The sequence below is a fragment of the Patella vulgata genome, chromosome 2, assembly GCF_932274485.2.
Source record: "Patella vulgata chromosome 2, xgPatVulg1.2, whole genome shotgun sequence".
Classification (NCBI taxonomy): Eukaryota; Metazoa; Mollusca; class Gastropoda; family Patellidae; genus Patella; species Patella vulgata.
Genome location: NC_065880.2, coordinates 88,295,528 through 88,310,251, shown reverse-complemented (window position 1 = coordinate 88,310,251; position 14,724 = coordinate 88,295,528). Strand labels below are relative to the sequence as shown.

Here is a 14,724-nt window from a genome sequence, read left to right as displayed (position 1 = left end):
CCCCAAATTGTTCAAATCTATCGTAACATCATTATATTTATTTATGGTACAGACATTTCGGGGACCTGGTGGCGGTCCAGTCAGTCCACCACCCACCCTCTTCCTCCGGTAACATCATATATTTATTTATGGTACAAACATTTCAGGGACCTGGTGGCAGCCCAGTCAGTCCACCCCCACCCTCTTCCTCCGGTAACATCATATATTTATTTATGGTACAGACATTTTGGGGCCCTGGTGGCATCCCAGTCAGTCCACCACCCACCCTCTTCCTCCGGACATCCCCCCCCACCCCCAGGATCGGATTTACCAATAGCCATATAGTAGGTCATTGACCTAGGGCTCCTGATTTTTGGGGATCCCACTGAAGATAAGTGATTTTGCGATTTGATGTAATTGCTTCGGAAATCGGTGTCGATAAATTCGTTGATTAGGGTAACCAATTTGAATTAGATTGACGTTAAAGATGAAAATTTGATTGAATGCAAATCACTTTGGCTAATCAGTGGTCGATAAAAACGCCGAATATATATTGAACACAAGGGCTCCCTATAAAACACTTCTAAACATAATTAGTTTCCCACTGATGAGTTTGCACCATGGACACACAAGTACCAGGAGGTAAATATGTGGTCCTGACCACCTCCCAAGTTGCCATTACTGTTTATCAGAATAAGGGCGGTTGGGAGAGAGAGAGAGAAATGGGGTTTAACGTCCACTCGACACAAACCAGGTTATTTCGGGACCAACACATGGTTCAATTTTATTTCAATAATTCGCTTGCGCGTAGGGGTCTTTAGCAGTGGGAGGAAACCAGAGGACCCGGAGAAAACCCACGAGGTTGGACAGGCGACAGGGCGGTTGGGTGGCCGAATGGTCAATGCGTGTGAATTTGATCGGTCTGTCATTGAGTCAAGTGGCATGGTTTCAATTCCCCGCTTGTATGTGACAAGGAATAGGGTTTCCTGTCCAACCTCTTGACTTCTCTGGTCTCGGTCCTCCAGGTTTCCTCCCACTGCTAAAGAAATGGAGTAGGGTCCAACCTCATGGGTTTTATCCGGGCCCTCCAGTTTCCTTCCACTGCTAAACACCCATACAAACTTGCAAATTATTGAAATAAAATTGAACCATATGTTAGTCCCGAAATGACCTAGTTTGTGTCGACTGGACGTTAAACTAACTTAAAGGACCTAAGTCCGTAACTCAAAATCCTCCAAAATCTTTGACATCGAATACACGAATTATTGGTCAATTTAAATCAACATTGATGATGTAAACTTACCGGGAAAAGATGTGCTTCTGATATCCGATATTTAAGATAAAATAATTTTTTTAACATTGGTACACGAATCGTGTACCATAATGCGCTTCAGCCCCAGTTGTATTGAGAGACTTGAGGGACGAGGCTAAACACATTGCACCAAATCAAATGGAGTTATGTAGACTAGAATAACTAGACGCTAGAAATTTGCACTCGATTGAGATTGCTGACTTATTTCGCCGAACATAACTGATTTGAAATTGGAGTAAAAACGGAAACCATTAAATGTAAATCAATTTATATACATTCATATTACAGTATTATATGCGTTGCGACCCACTTTTGTGAATTTCTAGGTCCCAAATGTTAATGATTTAGCTCCTTTAAACCCCATGACTCTCTCTTTATCAGAATATGAAATATTGACGCCATATGGGTATTATATAGATAATTTGCTGATGTGTCTACAATGCGGTGAACGATAACTCGTCTTGTCAAAATTATACAAATGACTACAAAACTTGCTCAAAGGAAGGCCTTGGTTGGAACGGTCCACTACTGTGGCTGAAGTAAAAGTAACGGAAGACATCAGGAACCATTTCTATAATTCTACTTTTGAATATATTAAGATATTTATCGTGTTTTGTGTGTGTGTATATCGGTGGGTTGGGGTGGATTGAAATCTGTCCAAAATCTAGGCCGCGACTATCACTATATAATTTGTCCAGGATGAAGGACGAAAAAAACGTGATCTTGTATATATAACGCCATTAACGGTTCATGTCTCACGTGTCAAATGCGAAACTGTCAACGTGCAGTCTTGCTATCATCAGGCCTTTCTAATCTTTTCAAGTGGAGAGTTCTACAAACAACACTTTTTGACTGACGTCCGTATATTTTAATGTTTAAAGTCTTCGCTTGTAGCTGCAGCGTACTGTTCCAATACTGTTCAGAGTACCAGTTTCAAAGGTGTGGAATTTTCTTAAGTAGATCTGGCTTCTTTTAAAATATATATTGAAAATCGTTTTGTATTTTTTACCGACAGAAATCTCTCACCCGTATCCCCATTTCCACCACCAATCAATATGTAAACATTTGCATGCTATGTTTTTGTTTTTAATTTTAATTATTAGACTGTCATAAATGATGTTGTTGATGCTTTTTATTTTCTTTGTAAAATGTTATGTGGATATTTGTATGCTGCCACTTATGGGGTGTTTAGATACAATAAATCTATCTATCTATTGACTATTGGTATTCCTAGTGTCAATAACTTATATATTTATCACGAAAATAATTGTTACCTTTAATAGTAAATATAAATATAATAGAACAAAAAAAAACAAAAAAAACCTATTACCGTAAACATACTAAAATATCGCACACTAGGCAGAGTATACGCAGAAAAGGGTACGTTCTCTTTGCATCAAAACTTTACGTACTGGTGTGGTATTCAAACCAGCTTTTGTGGCAAAATGTCTTTTATTTATTTCACAAAATCAAGGGATGAATAAGCTAAAAGACAGAAAAATTCCAGGAACCTCCCAACCCATGTTGCATTTTCGATATATAAATACTGTAAACATACTGTACTAAAAATGTGGGGGAATCCAAGTTGGGGTAGGCTCACTGCGCACACAATAGCTTCAAAACTAGCTTTGGTGGCTCGAATATCTTTATTTGACCAAATCAATAGATGCATAAGGTATGAACATGCCAAATCTCATTAACTTTCTATGCTGGCTTATCAAGTTATATCATCTCAACTTCTAGCTCCTGACTTTCGAGGCCAGGTTCGTGGGTTCAATAAACAAAGGGTAGGCCTACATCCACGCTACATCACGCTTATGTTGCATTTCTAGATATATATATTACCGTAAAAATACTAAAAATATGGAAGGTTAGAGTCAGTCTCTCTATCTATTCCTCGCAATCTCTCATTTATATTAAAACAGTCCTGTGACTAGTGAGGGGGGGGGGGCAAGGGGGGCAGCTGCCAAGCCTGGACGTCGAACCGCACCCTTTCCATTGGACACAATACAAAGCCAACGACCAATGTGACCATATCAGTATGGGCTACCCCCTGCCCCCAGCTAGCTATGGGCCTGTAACACCCCCCCCCCCAACTAGCTATGGGCCTATAAAATAATATAAAATAATATCTAGGAAAGGCTGAAAGTTGGTGCTGGGTTGGAGATTAATGTTGGCAGTTATACCATTTATTTTAATGTCCGTGCATAAATTTAAAAGTGCATAATTAATGGATTACATCATACATGTATATATGTATATCAATCATCAGTTGGTCTGACAGGTATGAATATAGGGTGTGTTGAGAGAGTTTAGTCTGACATACATGAAAAGAGAAATGAAAAGAAATGGAATGTTGTTTAACATCCTACTGTTCTGCTCCTATACTGGGCTAATGAAGACGGGCATATGCCATACAGTGTGCTATAAGGGAAATTTTGTCCGGGCAGCAGCACTATATAGCCTACTCTTATATCGAATTCCAACTGCCAGGGGATCTTTTACGTGCATTCCAATATATACACGGGACCTCGGTTTTTCGTATCATTCGAAGGACTAGACAGCTGTCCTTGTCAGGCCTTTGTTCTGCACCATTGACAAGGGGGAACAAAACATAAGCTAGATCATTTAGGGAGACAGGGAGATTTAGGTAGAATGTTCAAACTTCAAAGAAGATGCCTGGAAATACGAATTTATTTAATAACATGAGAGAGAAATTGGGTTTCACGTCCACTCGACACAAACTAGGTCATTTTGGGACTAACATATGGTTCTAATTTATTTCAATTAATCGCTTGCGCTTAGGGGTCTTTAGCAGTGGGAGGAAACCGGAGGACCCACAGAGAGAGAGAAATGGGACTTATGGTCCACACAACACAAACTAGGGCATTTCAGGACTAACATATGGTTCTAGTTTATTTCATTTGTTCGCTTGCACATAGGGGTCTTTAGCAGTTGGAGGAAACTGGAGGAACCAGAGAAATCCCACTACTTGTCACGTACAACCGAGGAATTGAAACCATGCCAGTTGACTCAATGATAGACCTTATGATACAGCGTGCGCACGCTAACCATTCAGCCATCCAACCCCCCTTATGGAGAGAGATCGAGTTATAGTTTAATATCCATCAGATACAAAACAGACCTACACCAATATAACATACACAAATATTGTCATAGAGTCCCCCAGGTGTCCTGTCGAGCTAATTATTGAAATAGAATTGAACCATATGTTAGTCCCTAAATGACCTAGCTTGTAATGTTGTTATGAGTCTCTCTCTCTCTCTCTCTCTCTGTCTCTGGGAGGGGTGTGTGTGATTGGATAGCCAAGTGGTTAGAGCATGCGTGTTGTATCATAAGGTTTGTCATTGAGTCAATTCGTGTGGTTTCAATCCCTCAGTTGTACGTGACAAACAAGGAGTAGGTTGTCACAAGGAGTAGGGTTGTCACAAGGAGTAGGTTGTCACAAGGAGTAGGGTTGTCTGTCCAACGTCTGTTTTCTCCAGGTCCTCCAGTTTCCTCCCACTCACTTCTAAAAGACACACATGGTAGTCTTGGACCATAAACCCCATCTCTCTCTCTCTCTCTCTCTCTCTCTTTCCTCCCACTCACTGCTAAAAGACACACAAGCGAATTATTGAAATAAAATTGAACCATATGGTAGTCTTGGACCATAAACCCCATCTCTCTCTCCTCTCTCTCTCTCTCTCTCTCTCTCTCTCTCTGATGAAGGTAATATTATTTATAAATCTCCCTCTCTCTGTGATGAAGGTAATATTATTATAAATCTCACTCTCTCTGTGATGAAAGTAACATTATTCAACTCTAAATATTGTGTTTCATGTTTTACAGATTGTATATAATGTCTATGAATCCAATATGACTGCTATAAAGGTGTACCATGAATGACAGAAGAAGAAAGTAGCCATAGACATGTGATCGATATATAAAAATACAGGTTGGAGAGTGGCTGCTCAGCTTAATAAAGAACAAACAGTACATCCACAATGCTACTCGTCTTAAAATGAATTAACCTTTACATGTAGTCATGTGTGAATTAGTGTGTAGCTAGGGAATTTTATCTTTGGATTACTTTCCAAGGATCCTTGTTCCTACTGTATCACTGAGACCCTACGGAGATCGCGGCTGATCCACAGTGTTCCAGGAATTCTTCCGACCTCATCTTTTACTTTTCGTTAATTCATCGCAGGCTTGGAATTGTGTTAATTATTTAGTGAACACACCGAAACTTCACATATATTTTACACCCAGAGTTTATCCCAGTAACTATGAAAAATAAATTTATTTTTATAGCAGCTATATATAATTACAGTATATAAAAGATGCTGTGAATTGATCTATTCAACTTGTGATAGCCAATCAATAAATAGTTTACAATTATCATCAATTAACCTGCTTCTGAAATAATTGTCATGTTTATAATGGACTGTGATAAACACATATAGTTGTTTATTCCTGCTATTCATAGATTTATTGTGTAAAACATTTTTAATTTGGATCAAAAAGGTTTTTTTTACATACAGAGCATCTTTGAGAGAAAGTGTTTCGATTGATGAATTTCAATATTTTGCTATATCTTCATATATGAGGCATTTCTCAGTTTGGAACAAGAAGTTTTGAACATATAAGAAAAAACTTTTGGATGAAAAAAAATTCAAATTTTGTGTAGAGACATTTCCATGTTTGGATTTGCAGAATTTGAATGACCATCAGTTTACCATATTTGGAGATCAATTGACCAGATATTTAGATTAGTGTAATTTGTATCAAAGCAAGAAATTGAATTATCTGGTGTGATATTCTCTTCTCTTATTTTTTGTATACAAATGTCATAAAACGAGTAGCTTTTGTTTAAAAATTATTTTCACTTGAGATATTGATTTTCTTGTAGACGTTTTAAACAGTGAAGATCTGGTTATAGATGTAATAACAGTTTAATCAGTGGATTCCTCTCATCCTAAGTGGACGATTTTTAAACGCCTTTGTAGAATTTTTGGATTAGCCTAATTAAAAGACGTGTTTGCGTTAAGATTAAATCTGTGCTGGCATTTATTTATATTCAGTCAACAACCGAGATATTTTCTTTTGTGCTATCAACATAAATAACTGTTGCATTTTTTGCCAACATTTGTTTGCGTTATAGTTTTGTAGACATTAAATAATAGCTTTGTAGACAATAACGGGCAAAGTCGTGCAAGCTCTTTATTGCTGCTTTCGTTGAAGAAATTTTGTCCTTAATGCAGTTTACCTTTTAATCCTGAAAAACTAGTGACAATTAAATTTGTGACATTTCCTCAAAAGTTCAAGAACCATTCAAGGTTGCTGAACACAACATAAAACTTATATTATGCCGGAAAAACCAGTTACTTTAACATATCGCCAAACTTTACAAATGAGGAGAAATTATATAGGGTAAGTTTCTTCATATTTTTTAAATTTCACTTTGTTTAGACATAGAAGAGCTAAAACTGCAGGTCTTTCTTAGGTCTAAGATGTTATCTAAATTATTATCCAGACCATAATCAACTCTCGATGTCATCGCTAGCCTGCGATATTTATTTGATTAAGATCCAATTTGCTGCTCATTTTTCATTCATGATTTAATCATGTGGATAATCGAGATTATGTTTTTTATCGTACCGATGATCGAGGATAGGCCGAAATTCAATCGCTAAAATCTCAGTTCAGAGTGGACCAATTTGACTGAAATTTTCAGCAAGTTCCCTCTACATTATCTAGTGTTTAACTATTATAGTGAGAACTGCCAGCTCTTTATCTAATCTCCCATAATGTATCTTTAATATGGAGTTAACTTATTTCCAAACTTTGCAAATGAGAAGACATTATATAGGGTAAGTTTGTTAATTCTTAAAAAAATTACATGTACCGTACACTTCCCCTCTTTTTATTCAGTGTTTACTGTTAAACATAAAAAGGAATTACAAAGGGCAAACTTCTTACGCCTCCCCTTTTTTACCTGTAATAAAAGATCCCTTGACAGTTGGAATTCAATATAAGAGTAGGCCAGTCCTTCACGTTTAAGGGGAGCTTTTGCTCCTGTTCCTCTCGACGCACGTCGGCTTTCCTTCGAAGGAGTCATTAAAGACTCCTGCAAATTTGCTAAATCGCTCTCCTATTATTGAGATTAATAAACTACTTTCAGTTTTTGTTTACTTTTAAACTGCATATATTCAAGGTATCAAGAGCTTTTTATGGCTCCCGCACAATTTTATAAACATGAAGGACTGGTAGGCCGTAGTGCCACTCTGCGGGCAAAATTTCCCTCATAGCACACTGTATGGCGTATGCCCGTCTCCATTAGCCAAGTCTGAGCAGAACAGTAGCACGTTAAACCCAGAGACTATGGCTTACTCTTATATCAAATTCCAACTGCCAAGGGATCTTTTATGTATACACAGGACCTCAGTTGTTCATTAGGGATAAAGAATGTCTAGTTGCAATTCTTATTGTTTAGAAGATGAATATCAATGCCTGGAAATACAAATTTATCTAATAACAATAAATACATATCTGTACTATTTCATTTCTTGGTTTGAAAATAATGTCCCTTATATTAAAATATAAATCTATGAGAATTCCCTTCTTTGTTTTTCAGTCGGTCTTGTAAGTTGCATTTTGAAGTTGCCCCATTAAAGATAGTTCGGGCATCCCGACAATATCTGTATGATGACAGTGGTAACGAATTTCTCGACTGTATCAACAACGTGTCACATGGTAAGTATTTTGGCCCTCTGTACTCCGAGATTGGGGCTGGATGGCCGAATGGTTAGCGCATGTGCGTTGTATCATAAGGTCTGTCATTGAGTCAACTGTCATGGTTTCGATTCCCCAGTTGTATGTAACAAGGAGTAGGGTTACCTGTCCAACCTCGTGGGTTTTCTCCTGGTCTCCGGTTTCCTCCCACTGCTAAAGAACCCTACGCGCAATTAATTATTGAAATTAAATTGAACCATGTTAGTCCTGAAATGACCTAATTTGTGTTGAATGGTTGTAAAACTCTCTCTCTTTCTCTTTCTCTCCACAGCTGAAGACCCCTACACGCAAGCGAATTATTGAAATATAATTAAGCCATATGTTAGTCCCGAAATAACTTACTGTGTGTCAAATGGACTTTAAATCCCATTAAAACAAATAACAATATTTGTTAGAGTTTCCAGACCGAAGACGAATTCCCTAAGTCTGATAAGAAATCATCCATCATCGCTATTTTACTGTAATTTTTTATATTTGTTTCAGTTGGTCATTGTCACCCACATGTTGTCAGCGCGGGACAAACACAAATGGCCATGTTGACGACATGTGCTGGATTTTTAAATGACCAAATGGCCGAATATGCGAAGCGTCTGATTAGCACGCTTCCTGATAAACTCTGTGTCTGCTTCTTCGTAAATTCAGGGTAAGTCTGTCTATCTAGTATTCTCTTAGATTTATTTAAAGAGGGTTAAAAGTTGTATGTTGGCATGCCATTATTTTAAAGGTCACCGGAAAAGCTTCATAATTTTTTAAAATGATACCAGGAATTATGTCAGCATATCCTTTTCATAAGTATAACATGATTCCGATTATAATTGTTACCTGCCACAGGTAGATTTCAGTGTCAGGGATTTCCGTAAATAAAACCGTTGTGACATCATTTTCGGCCTTCTGCTCGTATTCTAGACTACGTTTCTATAAGAAGAAGAATTAAAATGACATCATAACTTGTTTTTTTGCGGAAAGTTATGGCTACTCACGGAGAACGACAGAAATCGTTAATGTTAGAATATACTTGTGGCAGGTAATATTGACATTTGGGACGGTGTTATACATATGGAAAGGATATGATGACATAATTGCTTGCATTATTTAAAACATTTATGGTGCCTTTCAGATGAGCTTTAAATATTGGACTCCTGACACTGTAACCCAGGTATCATTTAATCTTGTGTATCTAGCACTAATATTTTTCACATATGTTCAATATCAAATTTTTGTTTAAAAAATGTTAAAAATCACCATAAATCATCTAATTTGTACTTGTGTCCAGTTTAAAGCTGACCATTCAATTTTGATGATGAGTGTCCAATTTACAACTGTTTAATTTCTCAATCACTTTTGAAAAATAAACAACCCAATTGATTATTGATGTATAATGATTAATTTTTGAAGAGTGGTCAGGAAATTAAATACTTGTAAATTGGAGACTCATTATCAAAATTAATCAGTCAGCTTTAAACTGGACACAAGTACAAATCATAAATTATAAAGTGCTAATGTGATGTATGATATATCCATGTATGTTATATTTTTATTAAATATTTTATATATAAAACATCGAAAATTGTTATATTTTCATTAAATTATAAAGTGCTAATGTGATGTATGATATATCCATGTATGTTATATTTTTATTAAATATATATAAAACATCGAAAAATAAAAAAAAAATTACATAAAATATTTGGGGTTTTTTTTCCATCTAATTACCTATAACACCTAATCCTAATCCGCTTAATCCACTAATCCTAATTAGACCTTAATTGGATTAATCAAAAGTGGGCACAGTGAGGACACACCCACAAGTACAAATTAGATGATTTTGGGTGATTTTAAACGATTTTTACGAAATTTTAAACAAAGATCTGATATTAAGCAAATGTGAAAGAAATTAGTGCTAGATACACAAGATTAAATCAAAACTGGGTAACAGTGTGAGTAAATAAAGTTGTTTTATTCAAGGGTAACATGCCAATCAAGCTACAGTCTACAGTGTTAGTGAAATCAGAACGTCTCGACCAATAGTGAAGCCATTTGACTGAAATTTTCAGCTTTATTCCCTTTACATGATATATATTTTAACTATTATAGTGACATTTATTGGGTCTTTCCGTGAGGTGTATTTAAAACAGGTTATTAATATTCCGTCAGATATATTAAAAATAAGTTATTAGTGACAATTGTTGTCACTTTATCTAATGTTACATAATGCTGCTTTAATATTTCCTGAGATGTATTTAAAATGGGTTATTAATGTTCTGTGAGATGTATTTTAAGTGGATTATTAATATTTTAAGGGGATTTTAAGGGGCTTATTAAAATTTTGTGGGAGATATTTAAAGCGGAAATTGCAAATTTTCTCAGAAAGTCAAAACGTAATTATTTCTATGTCTTTTGCTCAATAGGTTGTCAACTCACAATTATACGATCATAGGTGTCATTCTCACACTTAAAACTCATTTACACAGGAAATAATAACACAATTACCTCCCTTGTTTTCTATTCTCCACCATGGAGAGGAAGAGGAAAATGATATTTTTGCCAATTTCTCAGCTGGCAATAGGGAATTATAGGATTAATAGGATTATTCTTTAACAAGGTATGACTGTTTATGGATACCATCTATTTTCAGGCTTTATTTTAATAAATTTTAAAAATATAACTTAAAAATTTGCAATTTCCGCTTTAAAGAAGGTTATCTTGCATTGATTCCTAAACAATGTTTCACCAACACCTAAAACAAGTAATTTTTATCCCCCGCCTTTCGAAGAAAGAAGGGGACTATTAAAATGGGTCCGTCCGTCCGTCACACTTTTTGGGACACAATAACTCTCTTTCTAATTGAATGAACTAGAATGTTCAAACTTGGTGTAGGTGTTTATTAGCTCAATGGATTTCGAAGATGAGCATTTTCTGCTTAGGGTAAGCAGAGATAAGCAATCTGATTGGTACGATAACTTTTGGTGTAGGTTTTTATTAGGTCAGTGCCTTGATGAAGTTCGAAGATGAGCATTTTCTGCTTAGTTTTGTTTTAATTTTATTTTTGATTATTTTTAGATCTGAAGCGAATGATTTAAGTTTACGTTTAGCAAGGTCATACACAAAAAGAGAGGATATGATTGTCCTAGAAAAGTAAGTAACTTTGAATTTTTCTTCAATCTGATTAAAACACAGATCCTATTTCGTTTAGTTTTTTATATTTTAAAATTTCGTTTTTCTACACTAGGATCTGGAAGAGTTGTTATATAACCCACGTTCTCGGTGATGTGATGGATTAGCTAATGATACAGTCTGTTACGACGAGGTTTTGGTGTGAGGTGCACGGAACTGTGGGTAACATACTAGAAACATCAACACTGATTGATTAATCAAATGTCTGATGTCATAGGGTCAAAAGCCACTCATATGACCTCTGACGAGACCTTCCACTACAACTGGTCAGATATTCATTTAGTAGAAGCCATCAAAAGTATATAAAAAAAAAAAACGAAATATAGATCTGTATTTTTATCAGATTGATTTTTTTTGAAAATGTATGAAAGTCACGGTGTAAGCCCATCTTCATTAGCTTGTGCAGAAAATTAGAGACGTTCAACTTAATTTTTCTTGATTTTCAAAGCCATGGTCGGGCACACTTTCTCTTATAGCACACAGCATGGTGTGTGCCCATCTGCATTGGCATGCATGTAAAAGAACCATCTGGCTGTTGTTATTTGGGCAAAATTTCCCTCATATCACACTGTATGGTGTATACCTATTTTTATTATCCCAATCAGAGCAGAACAGTAAGACGTTAAACTCAATTTCATTTCATTTCACCTTCCTTGTCGACAGAGGCATAAATGCTGGGGACGGGGGGATGTTCGAGAAAACAGTTGTCGGTCTCTAAATTAGGCATCGGCGACTGAATGAATTAATGAGGTAAACAAACAATGCCAAAATCGTAGGGAAAAATCCCAAATACTTAACTGTGTATACATGTGATAGGATATCACAATATGCGTTAAAGGTTTGCGTAGTTTTCATGTATGGTGGTTTTAAGTAGATTGAATTAGACGATAAATTATATAATTCCTATACGTTTAGATTTTATATTCCTTAGGCTCAAAACCAAACGAAATTTTATTATTTAAATTTAAGCCGAGAAAGAAATCGGGTTTAATGTCCACTTGACCCAAACTAGGTCATTTCGGAACTAACATATGGTTCAATTTTATTTCAATAATTCGATTGTGCGTAGGGGTCTTTAGCAGTGGGAGGAAACCGGAAGAACCAGAGAAAACCGGAGGACCCAGAGAAAAGCCACGAGATTGGACATGCGACCTTACTCCTTGTCACATACAATCGGGGAATCGAAATCAGGTCAGTTGACTCAATGACAGACCTTATGATACAATGCACACATACTAACCATTCGGACACTCACCCCCCCCCCCCTCATTTATGCTGAAGGTGTTCAGATGTAACACGATATACTTTCATCATAAAATTTGTGTGCAGAGAAATTTTTCAATCTTAGAGAGTCCCTGAAATGCCATTTCCTGGAAATTGGGGGAATATTTTGCAGAAATGTGATGGTCAGAAAGCACTTAATACATGCTCCCTGATTGTGGCTGTTTCACTCATATCAAGGGTCTGTGCATCAGAACACCCCTTCCACCTCCCAAACAAAATCGATATGAACGCCCTTGCCGATCTGATAACACAGCTGATAAGATGTATTCATCATCATCCATCCCAGCTGTGTTTACAATGAAGATTAGATACATCCAACAGGGTTCAATAATATATCCGCAATCGTTAAATATCCAGTCTATTTATGGGGTCAGATTAGATGCATCCAACAGTGTCCGATAATATGTCCGCAAATATTAAATGTCAAGTCTATTAATGGGGTCAGATAACACTGTAATCTGGGTATCATTTAATCTTGTATATTTAGCACTAATTTCTTTCTCATTCGTTTAATATCAAAGCCTTGTTAAAAAATTCATAAAAATCATTTAAAATCACCAAAATTCATCTGATTTGTACTTGTGTCCCGTTTAAAGCTGACCATTATGTTTTGATAATGAGTGTCCAATTTAATTTCTCAATCACTGTTAAAAAATAAACAACCTAATTGATTACGGGTGTATAATGATTCATTTTTGAAATTTCTAACAAAGGTTTGATATTTAACAAATGTGAAAGAAATTAATGCTAGATACACAAGATTAAATCATACCTGGGTTACAGTGTTAGATGCATCCAACAATGGTCGATAAATATCTGAATTGTGACAATAATAATGCTAATTCTATCAGTTGTAAATACCAAAATTTCAGTGTTGAAATTTGTGTGTAGAAAACCACCGACAAATACTGATATATAGGGCCTGGAAAACTTGGGTAATTTTTAGGGGGTGTACAATGTACATGTAACTATAGTCTTCTAAGTAGGCCAAGTAGTAATCATGGAGAGAAGGAAAAATGGGGTTTAACATTTACTCTAGACAACTAGGTCATTTTGGGACTAACATATGGTACATTTTTATTTCACTGATTCGCTTGTAATCAGGCCTGGAAATAAGGCACCTCACAGACAATATCAGACACAGATTCAGTCTTTGTCAGGCACAAAAACCCTGGAGCCTGTCATTTTGTCCACGCATGGATTTGTCTTTTTTATTGATATTATTAACCCGTTAAGCGTGACGTTTTTAAAAAGTTAACTAACCCCTATTGTGTAATTAATTTGACAAAGTGACGAAGAACTATGTACTATGTTCTAAGAATAGGTTGGGGAAAATACCTCCAAGGTGTTATATTATGCCCTACACACAGTGAGTGGCAGTTGTCCAGGACGTAATATAACGTCCTACACATGCTGCAATCGTGGGGGATTTCCTAAGGGATTCCCCCAAGTGACAAACTATGTTCTAAGAATAGGTTGGGGAAAATACCTCCAAGGCATTATATTACGCCCTACACACAGTGAGTGGCAGTTGTCCAGGACATTATATAACGACCTATGCACTTAACGGGTTAATACATGTCGGGCATTAAGTTGAAAATGTCAGTTACTATTTCAGGTACATCTAAAACTGTTATTTCCAGGCCAGATTGTAATAAAAATAATTCCCTTTGTGCATAGGGTTTTTTTACAGTGGGAGGAAACCGAAATACATGTACCCGGAGAAAACCCACGAGGTTGGACAGGCAACCCTATTCCATGTCATGTACGTGGCGTGGTTTCGATTCCCCAGTTGTATGTGACAAGGAGTAGGGTCGCCTGTCCAACCTCGTGGGTTTTCTCCGGGTTCTCCGGTTTTCTCCCACTGCTAAAGACCCCTGCGCGCAAGCAAATTATTGAAAAAAAATTGAACCATGTGTTAGCACCGAAATGACCTAGTTTGTGCCATGTGATCTTAACCCCCCCCTCTCTCTCTCTCTCTCTCTCTCTCTCCAACATCCTGTAATTGTGAAAAAAAAAGACATAAATAGATGACAAATAGACAAATGAAAGATTTCCTTCAATAAATTCTGATGATGTGATAGATAGTTGGCCGTGTTGAAACCTTCTCTACCTTGGATCAATATATAGGATCATTGAAAACATATAAAGCAACATGATAAATTAATTGTTGACTGTTT

General features: G+C 36.4%; 1 protein-coding gene across 1 annotated transcript in view; it reads left to right on the top strand.

Moving 5' to 3' along the window:
• The first annotated feature begins 1,411 nt into the window (after positions 1 to 1,411).
• The window catches only part of LOC126812449 (ethanolamine-phosphate phospho-lyase), a 39,507-nt gene continuing 26,194 nt past the window's right edge, over positions 1,412 to 14,724 (top strand). Inside the window, exons 1-5 of the mRNA XM_050538846.2 lie at positions 1,412 to 2,230; positions 5,144 to 6,724; positions 7,929 to 8,047; positions 8,570 to 8,729; positions 11,147 to 11,221. Coding sequence (XP_050394803.1) covers positions 6,660 to 6,724; positions 7,929 to 8,047; positions 8,570 to 8,729; positions 11,147 to 11,221 — 419 coding nt within the window. The 5' untranslated portion in view covers positions 1,412 to 2,230; positions 5,144 to 6,659. The remainder of the gene's footprint in view (positions 2,231 to 5,143; positions 6,725 to 7,928; positions 8,048 to 8,569; positions 8,730 to 11,146; positions 11,222 to 14,724) is intronic.